This window comes from Gavialis gangeticus, unplaced genomic scaffold, assembly GCF_001723915.1.
Source record: "Gavialis gangeticus isolate Ggan-Ray unplaced genomic scaffold, GavGan_comp1, whole genome shotgun sequence".
Taxonomy (NCBI): Eukaryota; Metazoa; Chordata; order Crocodylia; family Gavialidae; genus Gavialis; species Gavialis gangeticus.
In genome coordinates this window covers 103,300,233-103,318,866 of record NW_017728992.1, presented here as the reverse complement: position 1 = coordinate 103,318,866, position 18,634 = coordinate 103,300,233, and the positions used below count along the sequence as shown (strand labels likewise).

Here is an 18,634-nt window from a genome sequence, read left to right as displayed (position 1 = left end):
GGGGGGGGGGGGGGAGGAGGAGTGGCCCTTCCCCTACCCCATGGCCGGCACTCCCTGCTGCAGCCCCTCACAGCCCACGGGGCTGTCCAGAGCAGGCACAGGCAGCCATGTGGGCTGTAAGCAGCTGCAGTGCAGGGCACCAGCCATGGGGCGGGTGAGGGGCCGCTTCCCCCCCAACCCATGCTCAGCTTTTCTCCAGGCTCCTTCCCTGCCCGGGGTCCTCCCCTGCCCTTCTCCCCCACCACTTCCCTGCAGTTCCAGTGTGGGGCAGCCCTGCAGTCCCAGGCCAGAAGTCCCAGCTGGGGGGAAGGGGGAGCAGGCCCTGCTGTTGTGGGAGCCCGCCGGGTTTCCCATGGGTCCTACTGGCCTTGGTTCCTCAGGAACCAAGGGTAGATAAATATTAATTTTCTAATTTTTTAGGGGTCCCTCGGGACAGATGGAATGGGCTCGCGGGCCAAATCCAGCCTGCAGGCTGTATTTTGCCCAACCCTGTTCTAGAGAAACTCCTATGGAGCAAGAAAGAGGATTACAACAGGTTAAGAAAGAATTAATTTAAAGAAGCTTTTAAATTAAGTTCTTTAAAGTATGGACTCTATTTGGTTCTCCCGTATTAGAAAGAGCACAACCGTCAGCAATCAGCATAGTCTTTGTAAGGTCTTTATATCCAGATGAAAGTTTTAGAACTAGGAAATATATATATCTTTATCTACATACCAAGGCAGGAGTGACATAAGCAACTAGCCTTGATACTGATAAGAGCATAGCTGCCAGTAGCACAGGGTTCTGTGCAGGCAACAAACTGCCCAGGACCCTGGCTAAATTACTCCAGCAGCTACACCCAACTGAACTTCATGCTGCTGATAATTGCATCTATTAGTATCCAAGCTAGTTAGTTTAAAACCAGCTCATGCACATCTAAAACTGCAAAACATACTGCTGAACTGAAGTGTGGATATACTCTTACAATTTCCAATAGACAGCATTTTTCCTGCCCCTCTTTTCACAGGATTAAGAGTCCTCTACATATCACTGAATTTCATCTAATATACCATGTAATAAAACCAGAGGTCATAAGTATGGTTGCCATGCTTGACTTTGGTATACAGTAAAGACAACAGCAATTTTCATAAGATATTAGGGATCTAAAGCTTTTCTTGACCTGGGTCAGTCAAACAGAGACCGGAGATCCAAAGTATAGGTTCAAAAGTCTCCAAAGCTTTCTCAATTTGTTGAATCAATAATTCCATACTTGCATAAGAAAAATTCCCCTCTTTTGAGAAAGAAGAGCAGCAATTATTAGAAAATTAATACCGTAATGTTTATATACTTTTATTATTATTACAGTCTTGTAGATCATATGCTTCTAAGTAGTGGTAAAAACATAGGTCTGAGCAATGCTGACACATGTAGACCCAGATCCAACGCCGACTGAAGACAAGAGAAATCTTCCCACTGATACCAGAGAGTTTTTGGGTCAGGCCCCAGGTGAACTGCTCAAGGCAGAATAAATATTCCTATGCAGGTTTAAATATAAATGGCTCATAAGATTAGATTTTGAACAATCTGTTATTACTGTGTGAAAGCTCAATTTGCTTTTCTAAAATGTGAAGAAGTTGCTTCCTTAAATCCTAAAGGCAAGAATTTTTACTCCAAATGTGAGTGGGGAAGAGGGATATTATAAAGCATAAGCATGTATGCTCCAAGAGTCTTATACTTATGTATATTTACTAATTCTGTTGTGAATTATTGTACAGCAAAATCAGAGGCAGAAGAGAGTTTTCAATAAAACTATTGTAATGTAATGTAAAATGTAATAAACAAACTGTGAAGTGCTCAGTAGCTACAGAGATGAGTGCGAGGAAAGCAGTGGTGCAACTTGGTCTTGATAGCAAAACCAATGCCATGAACATCCCTGTCCTTTTAATCTTTTCCTTTCTAAAAGATAGTGCAGCCACCACCATGCTGTATGAACTGTCCCTATCCAGTATGTCTGGCCTCACTAAGTGAAGTAATGTCAGTATTAAATTATGCAAGTTCTCTGGCCACAAGTGCTGTCCTTTGCTCCAGTTGGTCACTGTTAGGGTTGTTCATAAGGGTGAGGATATTCCAAATTGCAAACTTCATCACTTGATTTGGACTGTAGATAGAATGCTCCCACTGGATGTGGTTTTCCAGTCAGGTGAAATGAGACCGACTACTTTATGGCACTTTTTCTGGCCCACTCCCCATACAGGGTGACAGAATGGATCCTAAATAGATCTATCTGCTGCCAAATTGCATACCTGTCTCAGTTCCAAGTACAAAATCTATCATTGTACAATCATTGCCTCTGTGCAAGTCCATGACTAAAGGCTTCTGGTAAATCACTAGCAACTGCCCCAGCTGCCATTAACCCTACAACAGCAGTCCTACAGTGATGGAAGAGGGCTGTGCATGTCTTCTCTTAATATGTTGTTGCTACACAACAACATCCCCACACTACTTCACAGGAAGGAAACCTTAATCTGATGTCAAGAAAAAAAACAACTTAGACATCTGGAGGTTTCTAATCTATTGCAGCCTTCATCTGCCTTTGCAGTCATTATTAAGTATTCTTGCTTCATCTACCTGTTCTGCCACTGAGAACTTATTTTCATTTTTGAATGGCTATTAGACTGCAAGCCTCACTTTACTTTGCCACGAGTACAAAACTCCAGATGGAATTGCTCTCAAGGTCACTGGTAACACACAAGCCTCTTCACCACATCATTAAGGATGGGAGGTGTGGTGCAAATAGTTAAGCATCTAAAAGGTAAAAAGGAGAAATATTTTGCCTTTGAGTTTAAAAAAAAATAAACATAAAAACCCCAATCAATCAAATGGGCTAGAAAAAAAAAAAAAAAGGTTTTCACAAAAGGATATAGTTTAGCCCATAAAAAGCAAAAGGGCATTTAGTGAAAAATATTTATAGCTTTTTAAGCGACAAACCAGACTAAAGCAATGCTAAGAAGCCCTACTTTGGCAAATGTCAGTCTTCTAGTTATAATCCTGTATCCACAGTACTGACTACAAAGCTACAATTCTTAAAACTGGGTGTAAGAAAAATACGTCAATTTTTAAAAACAAATCTGTTAAAAAAGTTATAAACTATAAAAAGGTAGATCAAGCTAGGTCTGAAAGGCTTAGATCTCTGGCTGTTTTTTGCAGCTGAAAACAAACGTGTACATTTATGATGTTATCTTTAGTCTACAAAAGGAGCTTCACTAAGCTGTCAGATCTATGAAACAGAATATCCAGCTACATATTTTTCTTTCGATTTCATTGTGACATTTCTACAAGTCCTATCAAATGTAGGCAACAACATGTTTTACATATTGAAACAAATTACAGCAAATGTAATGTCAGTTTATTCACTATTATGCCCAAGATTCATGTACACACGTCACTTTCTATGGCTACATCAGATGCTTAATCTGTACCTGGAGGTAATGACTACCGTACAAATATGTCATGTTAGTTAATAGACAATTATTAAGCTGAAATTTTCTGGCTCTTTGCCACATCATTTTAAGCAATATATTGTCAACTAAATTATAAATCTCTTGACCCTTCACATGTCATCAACATTTATGTGTTACCAATATGTTCAGCCTAAAGCTACAATGCAATTAGTCATTTAAATTGCAGATATCTTTCACACACAGAAAAAGAATTAAGTTCATCTCTGTACACAGAAAGCCCTACATGGGCCGGGGAGCTGCATGTCTCAGATACATGAATGGCAGTCTAGAATATTTTAGCCTATTTACATGGAATTTTTTTATGTCAGGAGGATGGCCTGATCTGACAACTGCCAGGATATTCACAGCTGAAACTGAAACTCCATCTGTATCTGACATGGGTGTGCTGGGGTCTTGCAGGAGATTTAAAAAATAAATAAATAAATAAAAATTAGGTCTCATTTTCAGGATTGTGAAATACTTCAACTCTCCTGTTCAGCTGAGGTACCACTGGTCTGTTAACTCTTTCATTGTCTGATGATTTAAAGGAGGCACAGCACTTTAAAGAGTTTACACTTATGAAATGCAAGCAAAAATATATCAATAATATGCATGCCAACAAAACCTAAATCTGGAAGGTAAAATACTCGAGCAAGTCAAATTGATTCATTTCCTCTGAATGCCTATCTGTACACAAGTAGCCCAGTTATGAATTAAAGCAGGGGTGGGCAAAGTCTGGCCTGTGGCACACTCCATTTCCCAGCAGCCCCTGCCTCCCTGCCTCGCTGTCCCCAGGATCATGACAGCGCAGGGTTCTGCAGACTGGTTGGGAGCTGCTGGGAAATGGAGTCTGGCTACCAGCTGGATCTGCCATTTTGCCCAGCCCCGATTTAAAGCAATTGCTTTCTAGCTTCATTTTTTGCAACTTAAGCTGCTTCAGATATGCTAATGCTCAGCACACTCCAATCAGAATGGAAGTTAGGTATATCCCATAGGATACGCAAGCACAAGCCAGTCCTCATTTTATTTTGAGCCAGCAACTAAATATGGTTGTATCTTTACATTTTATATTCAAGTTCATGAGTTATGTTCAAGCCCATGCGTGGGAAATCTCATTAAGAGATGGCTAAATTTGAAAAAAGTAAAAACAAAAGCTCAGAGGATTCTGTATTTCTTTACAAAGGTAAAAATGTGTTCTTCCTCTTTTACTGAGAATTAAAAAAATATGGCAAGGAAGTTTATAAAATTTGCTCATCTTCCAATTCAGTAAAATTTCCCCGTTTTTGGGATGCGAGACAAAAAACCTAAAGAGTTAAGTCTCGAGGACTGCTCCACCTTTTGTATCCCAATGCCCACAGTTAGGAAGCAAGGATTTTTTGGAGAATATCTTGTATTGGACCAAAAGTATAGCCGACTTCTCTGCCTAAAGAGCATTAAGGGCAGTTATAGACATGCTTCAGGAGCGAGGGTGGGGGGAGGCTGTAATTAGAGGAGCTCCAAGAGCTGCTCTAATTAAAGTGCTGGAGTGTCATGTGCATCAGCGTCCCTGTGCTGATACATGACACTGGAATCTGCTGGAGCGCTGTAATTACTGGGCATCAGAGCAGCCTCACTGCATGTGCATAGGTGCCCTATGTGCCCAACAGTTTGGCTAACATCTTCCCCAATTATACAGTTGATCCAAGAAAAGTTATCACCCCAAAAAATCTCACATTTCCTGGATTATTATGGCTACTCTAACAGAACTCCAACCCCACCTAGGGTCTAGAATCAGAAAATATAGTTATGGTAAAATAGAAGGGCACAACTGAAAAGATGTGTGGGTTTTTTTGGTTACTTTGGAATGCAAATTGAACCAAACAGCATGCATTTTTGTAATGGGATATTCTCAAGAGGGCTTTCCCAAATTACTCATTTTGAATACTGGCCTTCATTGTTCAAGATAAAGGGAAAACAAGTTACCTTAACAAGAGCCACAAACAAGAGATGAAAAATAATTCTCATTATATTGGTATTAGATTCTAGCCCCAGAATACTAGCCTTATCTTTGTTTCATAGTCTTCACTGATTTTCACTGTAACCCTCTGAAATCCAGGGACAGGCGTACATCAATAGTTATGATAGCATACAGTTTACTGGATACTGGAACGGAACAAAAAAGGGTAGGTCCCTGTTTACAAGAGATAGCAATCTAATTCAAATATAAAAACAATGTATAAAGATAATGGAGTGGTAAGAGAGAAAGTTATTCTAATAGTGGATTACACATTCATGTCAATGCATCTATAAGCTTCCAGGTGACTTGTCTTTAAATTCTTCCATAATGCAGAATTCAAAGAAAGTTAAGGTTTTCCATAGCAAAATGGTGTGAGAATGTAGGACCAACTGGCTTACAACTGGGAACATTTACCACCATCAAGAAACTCCAATGCGGGGGCAGGAAGGAAGCAAAACTATATGGCAAGAGAGAACAAAGACAGTTATTTTATGGATGAAGAGTCATTTTGACCAAATGTACTGATCCATTGGTGGGAAAGAGGACATTAGGGAAGAGATGGGGCAAACATTCTGGTTAGATGAATTTTAGGGCTGTGCAAAATGTTGATGGACATTTTGTTTCAAAAGCGTTTCAACACGTTTTAAGCTCGGAACACCAAAATGAAACATAGGGCTTCAAAACAGCTTTGAAACGAAACAAGGGCACTCAAAACATTTAAAAAATGTCAAAGCCAGGCTTCCAGGGAAAAACAAACTAAGAGGGGGGAGGGGAAGACTGCTCTCAGATTGACTGTGTAGGTGGCCAGTGACTGTGATCCTTCCCTGAGGTCCCTTCCAATCCCAGTGCTCTGGGGGAGGGACAGAGAAGGAGCATAAAAGCATTGTTTGAAACAAGCTGTGTCAGCCATGCCTTTGTCAGCTTATGAAAGCTGTGTCTGCCAGCAGCATCAAGAGCATCAGGAAGGCCCTCACTTCCTACTTGCTAGTCTGTTCCTAGCATGTGGGATCCAACCCTTTCCAAAATACCTCAATACCCTTTCCTAATCCATTCCTTTCAATTTATTTCTCCCCCCAAATCCTGTTTTTGTTATTCTTTGTAATTCTCTCTCTCTCTCTCCACATAAAAGAAATCTGTGTTTTCCCTGACAGTCTGCATATGTTGTGCTTTCCTGCACAGTCAATGTTACAGAAGGGACTAGCATCCCTGCTGTTTTCATCCTGCTTTGCCTTCTCTCACACATACGTCAAGAGTTTCTCTCTGAACAGCTTGATGTGTGGTTTCCCAGAAACCCCTACACCTATCTCCTTGAAACTTGACAGGCTTCATGGCCTCAGAAGGGGCTACCATCCCTGCTGTTTTCATCTGAATTAGGCAAGAAACGACAAAGTTATAGGCATTTTTGTGATTCCCCATTATAGCCTATGGGTGAAACGTGTTGAAACAGCAAAAGTTTCAGCGAAACGAAACAGAATGGAACTTCAAAACAGCAAAATGAAACACCATACCTTTGAAATAGTGAATCTGAAATGGAAATGAAATGTTACCATTTTGCTCAGTCCAGTCTCTATCTTATTTTATGTTAGGAACAACGAATCATTAGTTTACTGAAGACTGAACGGCAAGTCTATTGAGGTCTTGAAGAGGCAAGAACACACTCATGTGGTTCTTTGCCAGATCAAGGTAAATTTGAATGTAAAAAGTTAACTCTTTCCATGTCTGGTTGAAACATTTCAAGTCTTCAACACATTTCATAAACTAATCATTTTTCCCCTCCTCCTCCAAATACCCTGGAGCTTTAGTTTATATTACTGACTAATGGTCTGAAACACTTCCATTTATTTTTCAAAGACTGAGTTACAGTAGGAGAGGACAGAAAGAAGCTGAACACCACAGTTTCTCATTCTCTGCTCTAATACAGATTAAAAATAGGTATAAGGCAGCAAGATGGTTTTTGTGCAAGAGTTATAAGATGCAAGCTAAACGTTCAGGGTTAAAAAAGTCTTAATTTTAGTCTTAAAAGTCTTAGTTAAAAAGTTTCTTAGTTAAGGAAGTAAGGTACAGGTAACATTTCACATTAAATTTGATAAGGTAATTGGAATGCAAGAATTATTCTTTCCATCAAACCTGTGTGTCCAGGTATTAGACTTCAGAAAGATGATATGCAAATGTTATAGACAGATGTATTCGGCTGCTATATACCGGGAAATTCTGAAATGTAAGTTTACTGGAGGACAAAGCTTACTCATTTCATGTTGCAAATGCAGAAAGTGCATTTTGCAATTTTAAACTAACTCTCAGATAGGTTGCTGAAAAGATGATTTTAAAAGGTGCCCAAATGCTTTTGGGCCCCAGGCCATACTGTATTACCTCGCAGTTTCAAAGATCTCCCTTCCTCTCTGAAGAATGGAATGTTTATTGCTCAGAATGTTCTGCCACATTATCACAAATGTTTTGTGAACACTCTGCTTCTTGAAATATTAAAATATGTTTTTCAGACCTGCTTTCTGTTTATTCTACACCAACTATCAAGTTCTTGAGAAATCCTGTTTCAATAATCATTAAATCTTGGTCAGATATCCTGAGACACCAATATAAAAAAGCTTCCACAGAAATTAATAATGAAGGAGTTCACACCATCTACTGTGCAATGGAATACTGTATCAATAAGATCTTAGAAGAATTACATGTTGTTTTGTAAGAAGTCTGATTTTGGAGATAAGTGAGATTTATAAGACAAATATTGATACATATGTTAAAAAACATTCCATTCAAGCAACAAACCAAGAGTTAATTTCATATGTTGAAATTACTTTACTTTATCCTTTATCACTCAATTGAAAAGTGTTGCTCAAAAATGTAAAAGGACCTTCAAAAGTTTCCTTAAAAGAGGATGAATTGCTTTGCCTATGTAGCTGTGTTTGTTCTGTTCCACTGTAGCAGACAACACTAAATTGGGTGGAGTTGCAGATACATTGGAGGGTAGGGACATGATCCAGAATGACCTATAGACTGGAGAAACAGTCTGCAATCAATCAGATGAGATTCAGTAAAGACAGGTACAAAGCCCTGCACTTGAGACTGAATAATTGCATGCAAAAATAGAGACCAGGAACAATTGGCTAGCTTGCAGTACTGAAGAGAAGGACCTGGGGGCTACAGTAGACCATAAGCTGAATATGAGTAAAGACATGCTTTTTTTTTTTTTTTTGAAACAAAAAGCCAACAACATACTAGGTTGTATTAACAGGCGTGTCACTTGAAAAATCAAGGGAAGGCAATTCTTCTACTTTATCTGGTATTGGTAAGGCCTCTTTTGGAATAATACTGTGCCCAGTTCTGAATCCCACACTTCAAGAATGATGTGGAAAGTCTGGAGAGCAACAAAAATTATTAAAAGCCTGGAGAAGAAGATTTATGCTGAAAGAGCTAGGGTTATTTAGTGTGGAGAAAAAGAATTTGAAGGCAGATCTGATAACAGTCTTCAAATACCCAAAGGGCAATGTACAGAGAGGATGGAGATGAGTTTTTTTCTGTGATTACAGAGGACAGGACTAGGAGCAATAGCCTCAAACTTCAGCAGGGGAAATTTAGGTTAGAGATTAGGAGGAACTTTCTGACAGGGTGGTTGAACAGTGGAACAGGCTACCTAGAGAAACTGTGGAACCGCCATCCTTGGCAGTTTTCAAGGACAGGTTAGAGAGACACTTTTCTGTCACGGTTTAATCACGGACAATTCTGCCTCAATCAAGGGGCTGGAGTAGATGACCCCATGGGGTCCTGTCCAGCCCACTTTCTTATAAACCTATGAATGTAGGATAGCAAAACACCATCATGTGTATGGGTGTGAGTGGGTGTTATCTGCAGGAAGATCTGTATCCAAATCATTTTAAAAGTACCGCTATAGTAACGATTATTGTTGGCAAGAGAGTACTGGTTTCCTCCATTTTCCATGGGTTGAGTACAGATATGGGCTCCTTTCCAAAAATCCAGAGTCCTTCAGAAGCACCCTGTCACAACCAATCAGATTAAGGCCAGAAACAGACACCACAAAATTAAGTGGATCAGCTGTGCTCAGATGTCCCAGCACAGCTGATCCACTTCACTGGAACAAGTCACCCATTTGTCCTTCAAGATCAATTGGCAGGACCCCATGTGAGATCTTCTCCACTTCCTGGAGATTTCTGTGGACATGTCTCTGCAAGTGGGTACCCTGACTTTCCCCACTTCCAGAAACTTATTCCATGATCTCCAGGGTGAGTCTCTAGAAGGGGGTAGAGTACTGAGGGTGCATCTTTGCAAGTGGCGAAAGTCAGGCAGGTGTTCTTGAGGGGCCTGATCCCACCATAAAGCAAAGAGACATACACTGCTGTAAAGCAGCACAATTTATTAATTACCTTTCATCACGGCTTCACCGAGGCCATGACAAAAAGTATTATTTGCTGTCTATTTGCTGTTCTCCTTTGTACTGCCATAAAAATTGTCATGCTAGCACAAAGGCAACAAAAGGCAACGAAAAGCAATATCCTTTTCTACCCTAAGGAGCTTACCTGGCCTACATAGTCATCCTGGCACAAATTGAATATTTCATTTAGAAATTTTAAAAAATTAAATAGTTATGAATCAGAGTCCACACACAGATGCAAATATACACATGCTGATGCCCCATCCTGTACTTTATACCAGGACTGTTGTAGTCCAATTAATTTATAGGTTTATACTAGGGTGCCTGTATTAGGCAATGCTGTTTGAACCCATTTCCTTAGCTCATGACAGTTTAACCAAAAGGCAGGCAGAAACACAGTCTAGGTCAATTAGAATTAAAAACAGATCCTGTCTTCCTCACTTCTCTGAATTAGGGAAGCTGGTTTGGCATTCCCAGGACCACCTGGGCTGCTGATACCCTGTGGGATTGCTCATAGGTGAGCTACTTTGTTAAGGATTTGTGGAGTCTGTCACAACCCCAGAAATGCTGCTCTCAATACTGAACAGATAAAAAGTTCTTTCAAATAAATCACAGTTCGGTATCATCATTTGGCTTCAAATCTGCTAAATATAAAACACTCCTGTTATACAGGCACGCTCGCCAATACACCATTAGTAGCTGTATTTAGTTTAGCATGTAATCTTATTCATGTTTATTTTTTCTCTAAATGTTTAACTAGACTTTTGGGAGTTCCCTCCTCCTTTTTCCTGACAGGTGTGGACAAAGATAATTCAGCATAAGATGGAACAAATACACATGAGCAATTTCAGCACCTCCAGCCCAGATGCAATGTTTGAATCCAGTGGTCTTTTCTTCCTTGGTCCAATGGCTGCCAAGGCCGTGAGGTTGGCTTCTCTCTGTTGCATCTGTGCCAGCTCCAACTGTTGCATCTAGTTAAAAAAAAAAAAAAAAGTAGATATGAAGCATGGCATATGGTATAATGAGGGGCCACTTATATTAACCCAGCTTCAAACATCTGATCAGTCTTATGTTGCTTATAAAATCCACAGAATGGCTTTCAGAATTTATCGAGACCATCAATTCCAGCAGTCAGACCCACCATTATAGTAGGCATTTTAGGAGGCTAGCAAATGCTAGCCCCAATTACTTCAGCTGTGTTGTGAGAGAGAACATTCAAGATCAACATTGTACCATGGATTCTAAACTTAACACAGTTTAATCATTTTTTAAAATCATGATTAAACAAAATGACCTAAAGTTTGAGATTATTTAGTACTAGCTTAAGTGACCAACAGTTAACATTAAAGGTATTTGTACATGTTTGCACTGCAGCGCCGGGCGCTTTTAAAAGCTCCTGGCACTGTGGCTCATGCAGTTGCATAAGCAGTGAAATGTGCGTCAGAGCTGAGAAAATAGCCAGGTGTTTGGAAGGTGTTTTAGTTCAAACAGCACCGCCGCCATCTTCTGTGTGGTGACATGCATTTTGCTGCTTATGCAACTGTATGTGACGCAGCGCAGCGTGCGCATCAGCTCATGCGTGGAGCAGTCTTGATTAATCACGTCTACTCTGATCCACTGGATCTCTGGCACATCACAGGATGAAGAGGTATGTGTATAAAATTTCTCAACTTTGAACCAGTAATACTACACTTGGCAACTGCACAGGTTTTATTTCAACAAGAAAGATATTCTGAAGTGGATGATTCATTTCTTGAAGTTAATTTCTATTTCAGTTATCTGAAGCTCAGTTATCTGAATCGAGGCCAGGCCCCCTTGACACCGTTACTCTGAAAATTTATCATCCAACTATTCTGGAGTCCCTTGACATTCAGATAATTGAAGTTGAATAGGATGTGTGTAGCTCTTTCATCCTTTCACTTGTTTGTTTTTCAAAATATATTTGGACTCTTTTGGAATACATGCATGATTCCTCTATATACTGATTTTCAGTTGTTCATTAAAGGCAAAAATCCCTCAAGTCAAAATTTAGCAGAATGGAAGCAATTCAGTGATTAAATATGGGTGAGGCGGTAGTGTGAAATTTGTTTAGTTGAATAGGATTTTTAAACTAGAGTTTAATATATATTAAACTTCAACTGCTGCTGGCTCCAGCTGCTCACCACCCCCTGCGACCCTGCACAGGTTGATATGCCCCAGGCCCTGCACACCCCTAGGGACGGCTCTGCCCGTGGGTCCAGAAATTTGGCAGTGGGAGAGCACTGGAACTGTACCCCTACCACCAAACTTCCAGACCTGTGGAGAGCCCCAGGCCCTTTGCACCAGATTCCAGCATGCAGAACTGGGCAAGCTCTCCCATGGAGAGCCCCAGGGCCCAGTCCTGGTGCAGAGGGTGGGATGGGGTGGCACCAGCCCCCTGTCCCCCTTCCAAGACCCCTCCTGCACACCAGGGTTAGGGCAATGCTGGACCACAACCCAATCCTAGCTTGCAGGCCAAAAGGTTCAGCACCATTGGTATAAATTAACATTTCCAGGAGTGCTTATGAGAATTAACTTCCTAAAACCCTCAAGGGGTGTTGGTTGTAGACGTGTTGGTCTGAGGACATAGGCAGCCAAGGTTCTTTGGGTAAACTGGATATCTTCTATTAGATCAACTCAAATAGTTGGAAAGATTGTTTCTACCTGAAAGCTTGCAAAGAAGAATTTTTCCAACTATTTGAGTTGATCTAATAAAATATATCCAATTTACCCAAAGAACCTTGTCTTCCTAAAATGCTTTAACCCTCTCGAATAAAAATTACCAGCAATGTTTGAAACTGATAAAAGTTATCTGCAGTTGCCTTAATACAAAGCTGTTTTTTATTAAGTCTTAATATTAATGTGTCCAAATAAAAAAAAAAAAACATTAAAAAAAAAGCAAAAAACCCATTTAAGTAAACTTGAAAAAAAAATATAGGAAGTTAGGAGCCTTACTTGAAAAATTCAAATAAAAATGAAAAAAAAGAACAAGTGCAACTGGATTCATAAGAAGCAGTAAAATACCAGAGTCAGCAGTTAGATTTCCAAGTTCAAGTTTCCTAGATCTAGAATGTTTGAAAAATATCCAACCTTGTTGGCATAAAGCTGAATTTTTTACTAAATTGTACAACTCTAAATTATATAGGCATTCATACTGGCACATTTTCCAATAGCTTTGCTCACTTGCATGCCACAGTGCACTTGCCAGCAGACCATCATCCACAAGGCAGTTATATTGCATAGTACGTATGTGGCATCTTTACCCGAGCAGATACAAGTCAACACAGTAGAAGGATAAAGTTTCAGAGAGAATCTCAGAATGAAATGGTAGACAGAGTAGCAATACTAGAGTATCACAGGAGAAGGGTGAGTACAAATAAACAGCCTACACAGTTGTTCTCAACATCAGGTCATTAAGTCAAAGGCTCAAGTTTTCAAAAATGGGTGTGAAAAGTCAGGGAGGCCGAAGTGATGCTGATCCTACGCAGGCTTCATGTGAATGCACATTTGCACAACTCGCAGAAACATGGGGTGGGGAATTTCCTAAAAAACAACAACAACAACAACAAAACCAAAACACAGCAGGTGGCACTACCATTCCTTATGCACTTGTGGGAGGAAGACAACTTTGGTGGAAGGTGTGGAAAGACTAATTTCTTTACAATAGGGTCATGGCAAGGTGAAACCTAGGAAGTACATGTACAATCTTAAGAAGTATAGTTAGTGGCTGGTAGAGGAGCTTTTGGCATGACCAGGCATCCCCAGGAAGTGGACCAAGGGCCACATCACTTCACGATATGGTGAAAAGTTGGTGGCCTAGTTGAACTTTTCTGACCAGTACTCCTCTTATCCCATTTCAAATACATAAGATGACACTGTACCAGGCACCATCCTTTTCCCCTGGCAATGAGTTACTTTAGGGTTGAGAATGTTTTTTAGATTATCAATCTTGATGCAATTTATAATCAGGAGATGGTAGTGAACGTGGCAATCACTAAAGCTGGCAAGATCCCTCTCCTTTTCCTGACCCATTTCATCTACTGATACAGACAATGCTGCCCTCCTGCCATCGCTCCCCCCCCCCCAAAAAAAAATCACATCTCAAAATAGCAGCAAAGGGGAACAACCTTCAGACAAAGAGCAAGTGAGAACATGTTCGGGAACATTCCCCCATCCCCGTCACATTCTTTTTTTTAAACACACTAGAGAATTACAAAGATTTCTAAAAACCTATATAAAGATCAAATTGCTAGGAAAACGTCTCAGAAGTTGTAAAATAGTCTTTGTTGCTGCTGGCCTTTTTAATAATAAAAATACGGTTTTAAAGTCTGGTCTTGCAGCAGTCAGGAATTTTGAGGGTGACACAATAACCATTTTAGCTAATCTGACCTGCAGCACAAATCAAGAAGGTACATTTTTTAGCCCTTCCTTATAGTGAAATGGCATTTGCAGCATAGCTGTAATCACACAAAATGAAAGGTTTTAAATTTGACCTCTCTGTTCTCCACCCAATTCCTTTACCAAGAAAAATATTTCCTTTTCAGCTCATAGAAACTGTACTTCTCTCTTACAAAGTTTAATTTCATGAAAATACACAAAGCTTATGTCTAAGAATATATGGACTACATTCTTTGTGGCATTTTAATATCCAAAAAGCAAAGTTTAAATTGCATGAGAAGACCAGCAAGATTTCAGCTATGAGATACCAAACTAATGAAAAAAACCACTCTGGTTTTTTAAGCAAGCCAAACATTCCTAAGATTTAAGTGTCTTTAGTCATGATGTGGAGCAGAGAATATTGCTTCCCCAAGACACAAGAGGTGCTATACCAGGTCAAACCAATGATCTATCTGGCCCAGTATCCCATTCTCCAACAGTGGTACCAGCAAACGCTTTAGAGAGAGCATATGAAGACAGAGTATCTGGAGTGAACTATCCCATCATAACTTTCCTGGAACCAGCCAGCATTGGTTTAAAGATGCCAGAGGATTTCCCTGATTGTTCAGTTTAATATCTATTAATAGATTTATTATCCATGAATTTGTGGAGGGCCCTTTCTGAATACTAGCTAGCTCTACAACCTCCTATAATAATGAGTTCCAGATATTGGTTACATGCCAAGTTAAAAAAAAAAAAAGTACTTTCTTTTGTTAGTTTTAAACCATTCCCTGCTAATTTCAATGGGTACTCCCTAATTCTAGTATTTTGGGACTTGGTGAATAACAGTTTCCTGTTCACTTTGTCTGCTCCAGGATTTCATAGACCTCCATCATATCCACCCTCAGCCCCTTCCTTTCTAAACTGAAGAGTCCTAGTGTTTTTAATCTCCTCCTCCTATGCCAGGTGCCCCATACCCTTGATCATTTTGGCTGCCCTTCTCCATACCTTTTCTAATTCTGCTATATCCTTTGTGTGATGTGGAGGCAGGAATCACAAAACATTCAAGGTATGAGTGCACCATGTATTTGTATAGTGGCATGATGTTATTTTCCCTTTTGTTTTCTATTTCCTTCTTAAATGATACCCAAAATTTTATAGGCTTTTGGTGGCTGCTGTGCATTGAGCTGATGTTTTGGAGAACTATCTACAATAGCTAAAAAGGTCTCTTTCATGAGCTAGTTCAGAACCCACCACTGTGCATGCATAATTGAGGTTATTACCTTGTACTCATCAACACTGAGGTGGTCTCCAGGCAGTATCAGGTCTGTTAACCACACTATTACTAGGTATCTGCCCAAAGCATCAATACCTTTTGCCTATTCATTAGAAAACCATTTTTGGTAGCTTTGTAAATAAAAAAATAAGGTACCATGTTGCTAGTCTTGCTAGCCAGAAAGCATGATGCTCAGTTTACAGGGGCAGATACCGTCTTTGATCATGGTCAATGTTGGCTTAAAAATGGTATTTGAAAGCCTGTTTTTTGGGAATTGGCTTATAGATATAGCTACATGCATTATAAGGGATCAAGATGGGCAGCAGGGGTTAAATGGCTTACTAAAGAGCTTGGGAGACATGCACACAGCTTCCCATGGCCCTGAAAACAGACGGGCTGTCTAGCACAAGGCCAACAGACGGACACAGCCTGAGAATTGGGGAGGGCATACCATAACAAGAGATCACAGCCTTCAAGGCATACAGGCTGTCTAACACAACAAGGACACATAGCCTGGGAACCAAGGAAGTATGCCCCATACTGTCCCATAACATGAGATAAGTGACACCAGCTACAAGGTCCCAGAGCAGAGTGGGGGTAAGTCCTGGTTTTGGGGGAACAGACCAAATTAGGAGAAGGCTCAGAAGGTTATGTGGATGTGTGACCACAAAGAGACAGCCAACCAGAGATAGCCACAGATGAAGAGCCATTAGGAGTCATCAATCGTGAAGGAGAATACAAAAGCAGACTTGAGATTAAACAAAAAGGGTCCCTCCCTGTTCCTTCTCATCCTTCCTTTTCTTCCTCCCTGTCCCTCCCCGTCTTGCTCTCTGAGAGGGGTCCCTGTCCCTGTTCCCTGGGAAGGGTCCCTAAGGCCACCATGAACAGAGGGTCTACCAGCAGCCTGTGTTATGCACCCCACTGGAGGGGGGCTATGGGCCTCGGCATCCCACCTCCAGACTGCTGACACCTAAGAGAGCCTGAGGGTACAGCCTGCATCCTGACCAGATGTACTCTGACCACAGCCCTAGCATTGGTAGAGACAGGATTGTTTGATACTTTGTATTGTTATTGGTCTGTTATCACTCTGTATCAAACTCACTTATTATCAATTGGCAGGTGTTGTGGTTGGTTTGAGGGCTGCGCTCACCCGGAACAAAAGTATAGGGGCTGGGTCCAAATCCAGGGCCAACAGTCGAGATTACCAGCCACAGTCACACCTAACAATGCAGCAAAATGGATCTTAACTTCTAGACTGATCCCATTAAAACAGAAACCTCAGAAGTTGTAGATTGTATTTAGTTATTCTTATAAAAGTGTTTGAGATTAACAGTCACCTTTGATATACTTCATAAATCACACAAATAAGAACGTTGGTATTTCATGCTGTGCGAAATAGGATAGATTTTCATGGCTAAAACAGTTCTTAGTGGTCTGAAAGAAGAATGAAAAGGAAGTCTATTTTTAAAAGGCTGTACTTTGAACTAATTCACCGTAATTGGCTTGTCACGTGCCTGTGAACAAGTTAATGGTACTAAACTAGGCCATGTTGCTTCATCAAGGTATAGTTTGTTCATCAGATTCTTTCAACAGGCAAACACTTGGGTCTTATAGACAAGTAGCACATAAGCATTGGGTGTGAAGTTACCCCCTGAAGGAAGAGAAACAACGTGCATGAAGGCAAAAACAACGGGACTGGTAAAGAACCAGGTTTTCTGCACTATCCAAAATTTAGATGCACAGAAGAGGGAAGTCCACAGTGAACAAAATCAGATACCAAAGCAACAACACAACACAGGTTTGGATTACAGGAGAACAAATGTAGCACCTTGTTCATCAAGGGCAGACAACTGGCATCCAAGCCAATTCATGTCAAGTACCCAGTTCTACCCAGGTATAAACCATGACAAAATCTCTACAGAAACTAAAGCAAGTCCCACAATAAACATCTCTACCTATAGAACAAGAGCCAGACAAGGACCAGTTTGGGTTGAGTTCTGAAGGATTTAGAAAAAGCGTCTGGTAAGGCACAAGTATGGAACTTTGGGTTTAATGTCAAGTAAAAAAAAGGAGCATTTCAGCATACTGTACCTTAGAACCTAAGAAGAGACAGCTCAAAGTAACAGAGGAACTGGCAGAAAAGGAAAAACTGGGAAGGGCTGAAGATAATGCATGCCCAAGGGATTTTCATGCTACGCAGCAATAGATATTTTGGGAGCAATAAAAGTGTTAATGTGGATGAAGACTGTGTAGAGATGGCCTAGGGGAAAAAGGAGGTGGAGGGAGGAGAAAGGTATATGAAAAGGACAAAATAAGGCAAAGTACTGTCATAGCTCAGACAAAGAGGTTAAAAAATATATATTAATACACACAAAAAATGGGGAATTACCACCAAGACAACAAATGTAACGTGCTGGCTGCACTGTGTCTATGCTGTCATCACTGGCGCCTCCAGGCTGCCCCGGGGAGGCAGAGGTGGCAGCACAGACAGAGCCGATGCAGGGCAGCCCTGCGCAACCTCCAGGAGGAACAGCTGGCAGCAGACATGCCAACCTACTTACAACAACCATTTAGGTGTTTCCACTAAAAAGGTGTTCAATCCTTTCTAAAGCCTCTTCCATGGTCATCTCTCGCTGCATCTTATAATAAAAGTTTAATTGTGTTAGATTTAATCTGTCCGGTTTTTTTTTTACTAGATGCTGAAGTTGTTTTCAATTCTCCTGGGTTTTTTTTCTTTGTCTACATGCTTTCTACCTTTCTTAACCTAAGTTAATTAAAATCGTAAGTGCAAGTCGTCCCTCTCTCCTTCACCCAAAGTTTAGAACTCTTCTACTTTTCCTTGTGCTCCATTTCTTGGCCTTCTATGCAAAAATACCTACCCTTCTACTTTCCTTTTCACCATAAATATCACAAAGCTAAAACTGTGTGTTTTAAAAACTTAATTTCACTTTGTCTTAGCATCTTATCCTGGTTCTCAGCAAACCCGCTGAGCACTGGTGCCCTCAAATTCCATTTATTCAGCATGCAATTTTCTCCCCTGTAGGGCAAATGCCACTGAATAAGACCATTTGGTTTGTTTGTTT

At 40.5% G+C, this 18,634-nt stretch overlaps 1 protein-coding gene across 1 annotated transcript in view; it reads right to left on the bottom strand.

Annotated features, from left to right (window-relative positions):
• TAF4B (TATA-box binding protein associated factor 4b) overlaps positions 1–18,634 on the bottom strand; it is a 155,923-nt gene that overhangs the window by 7,253 nt on the left and 130,036 nt on the right. Inside the window, exon 15 of the mRNA XM_019518898.1 lies at positions 10,735–10,851. Within this exon, the coding sequence (XP_019374443.1) occupies positions 10,735–10,851 (117 nt within the window). The remainder of the gene's footprint in view (positions 1–10,734; positions 10,852–18,634) is intronic.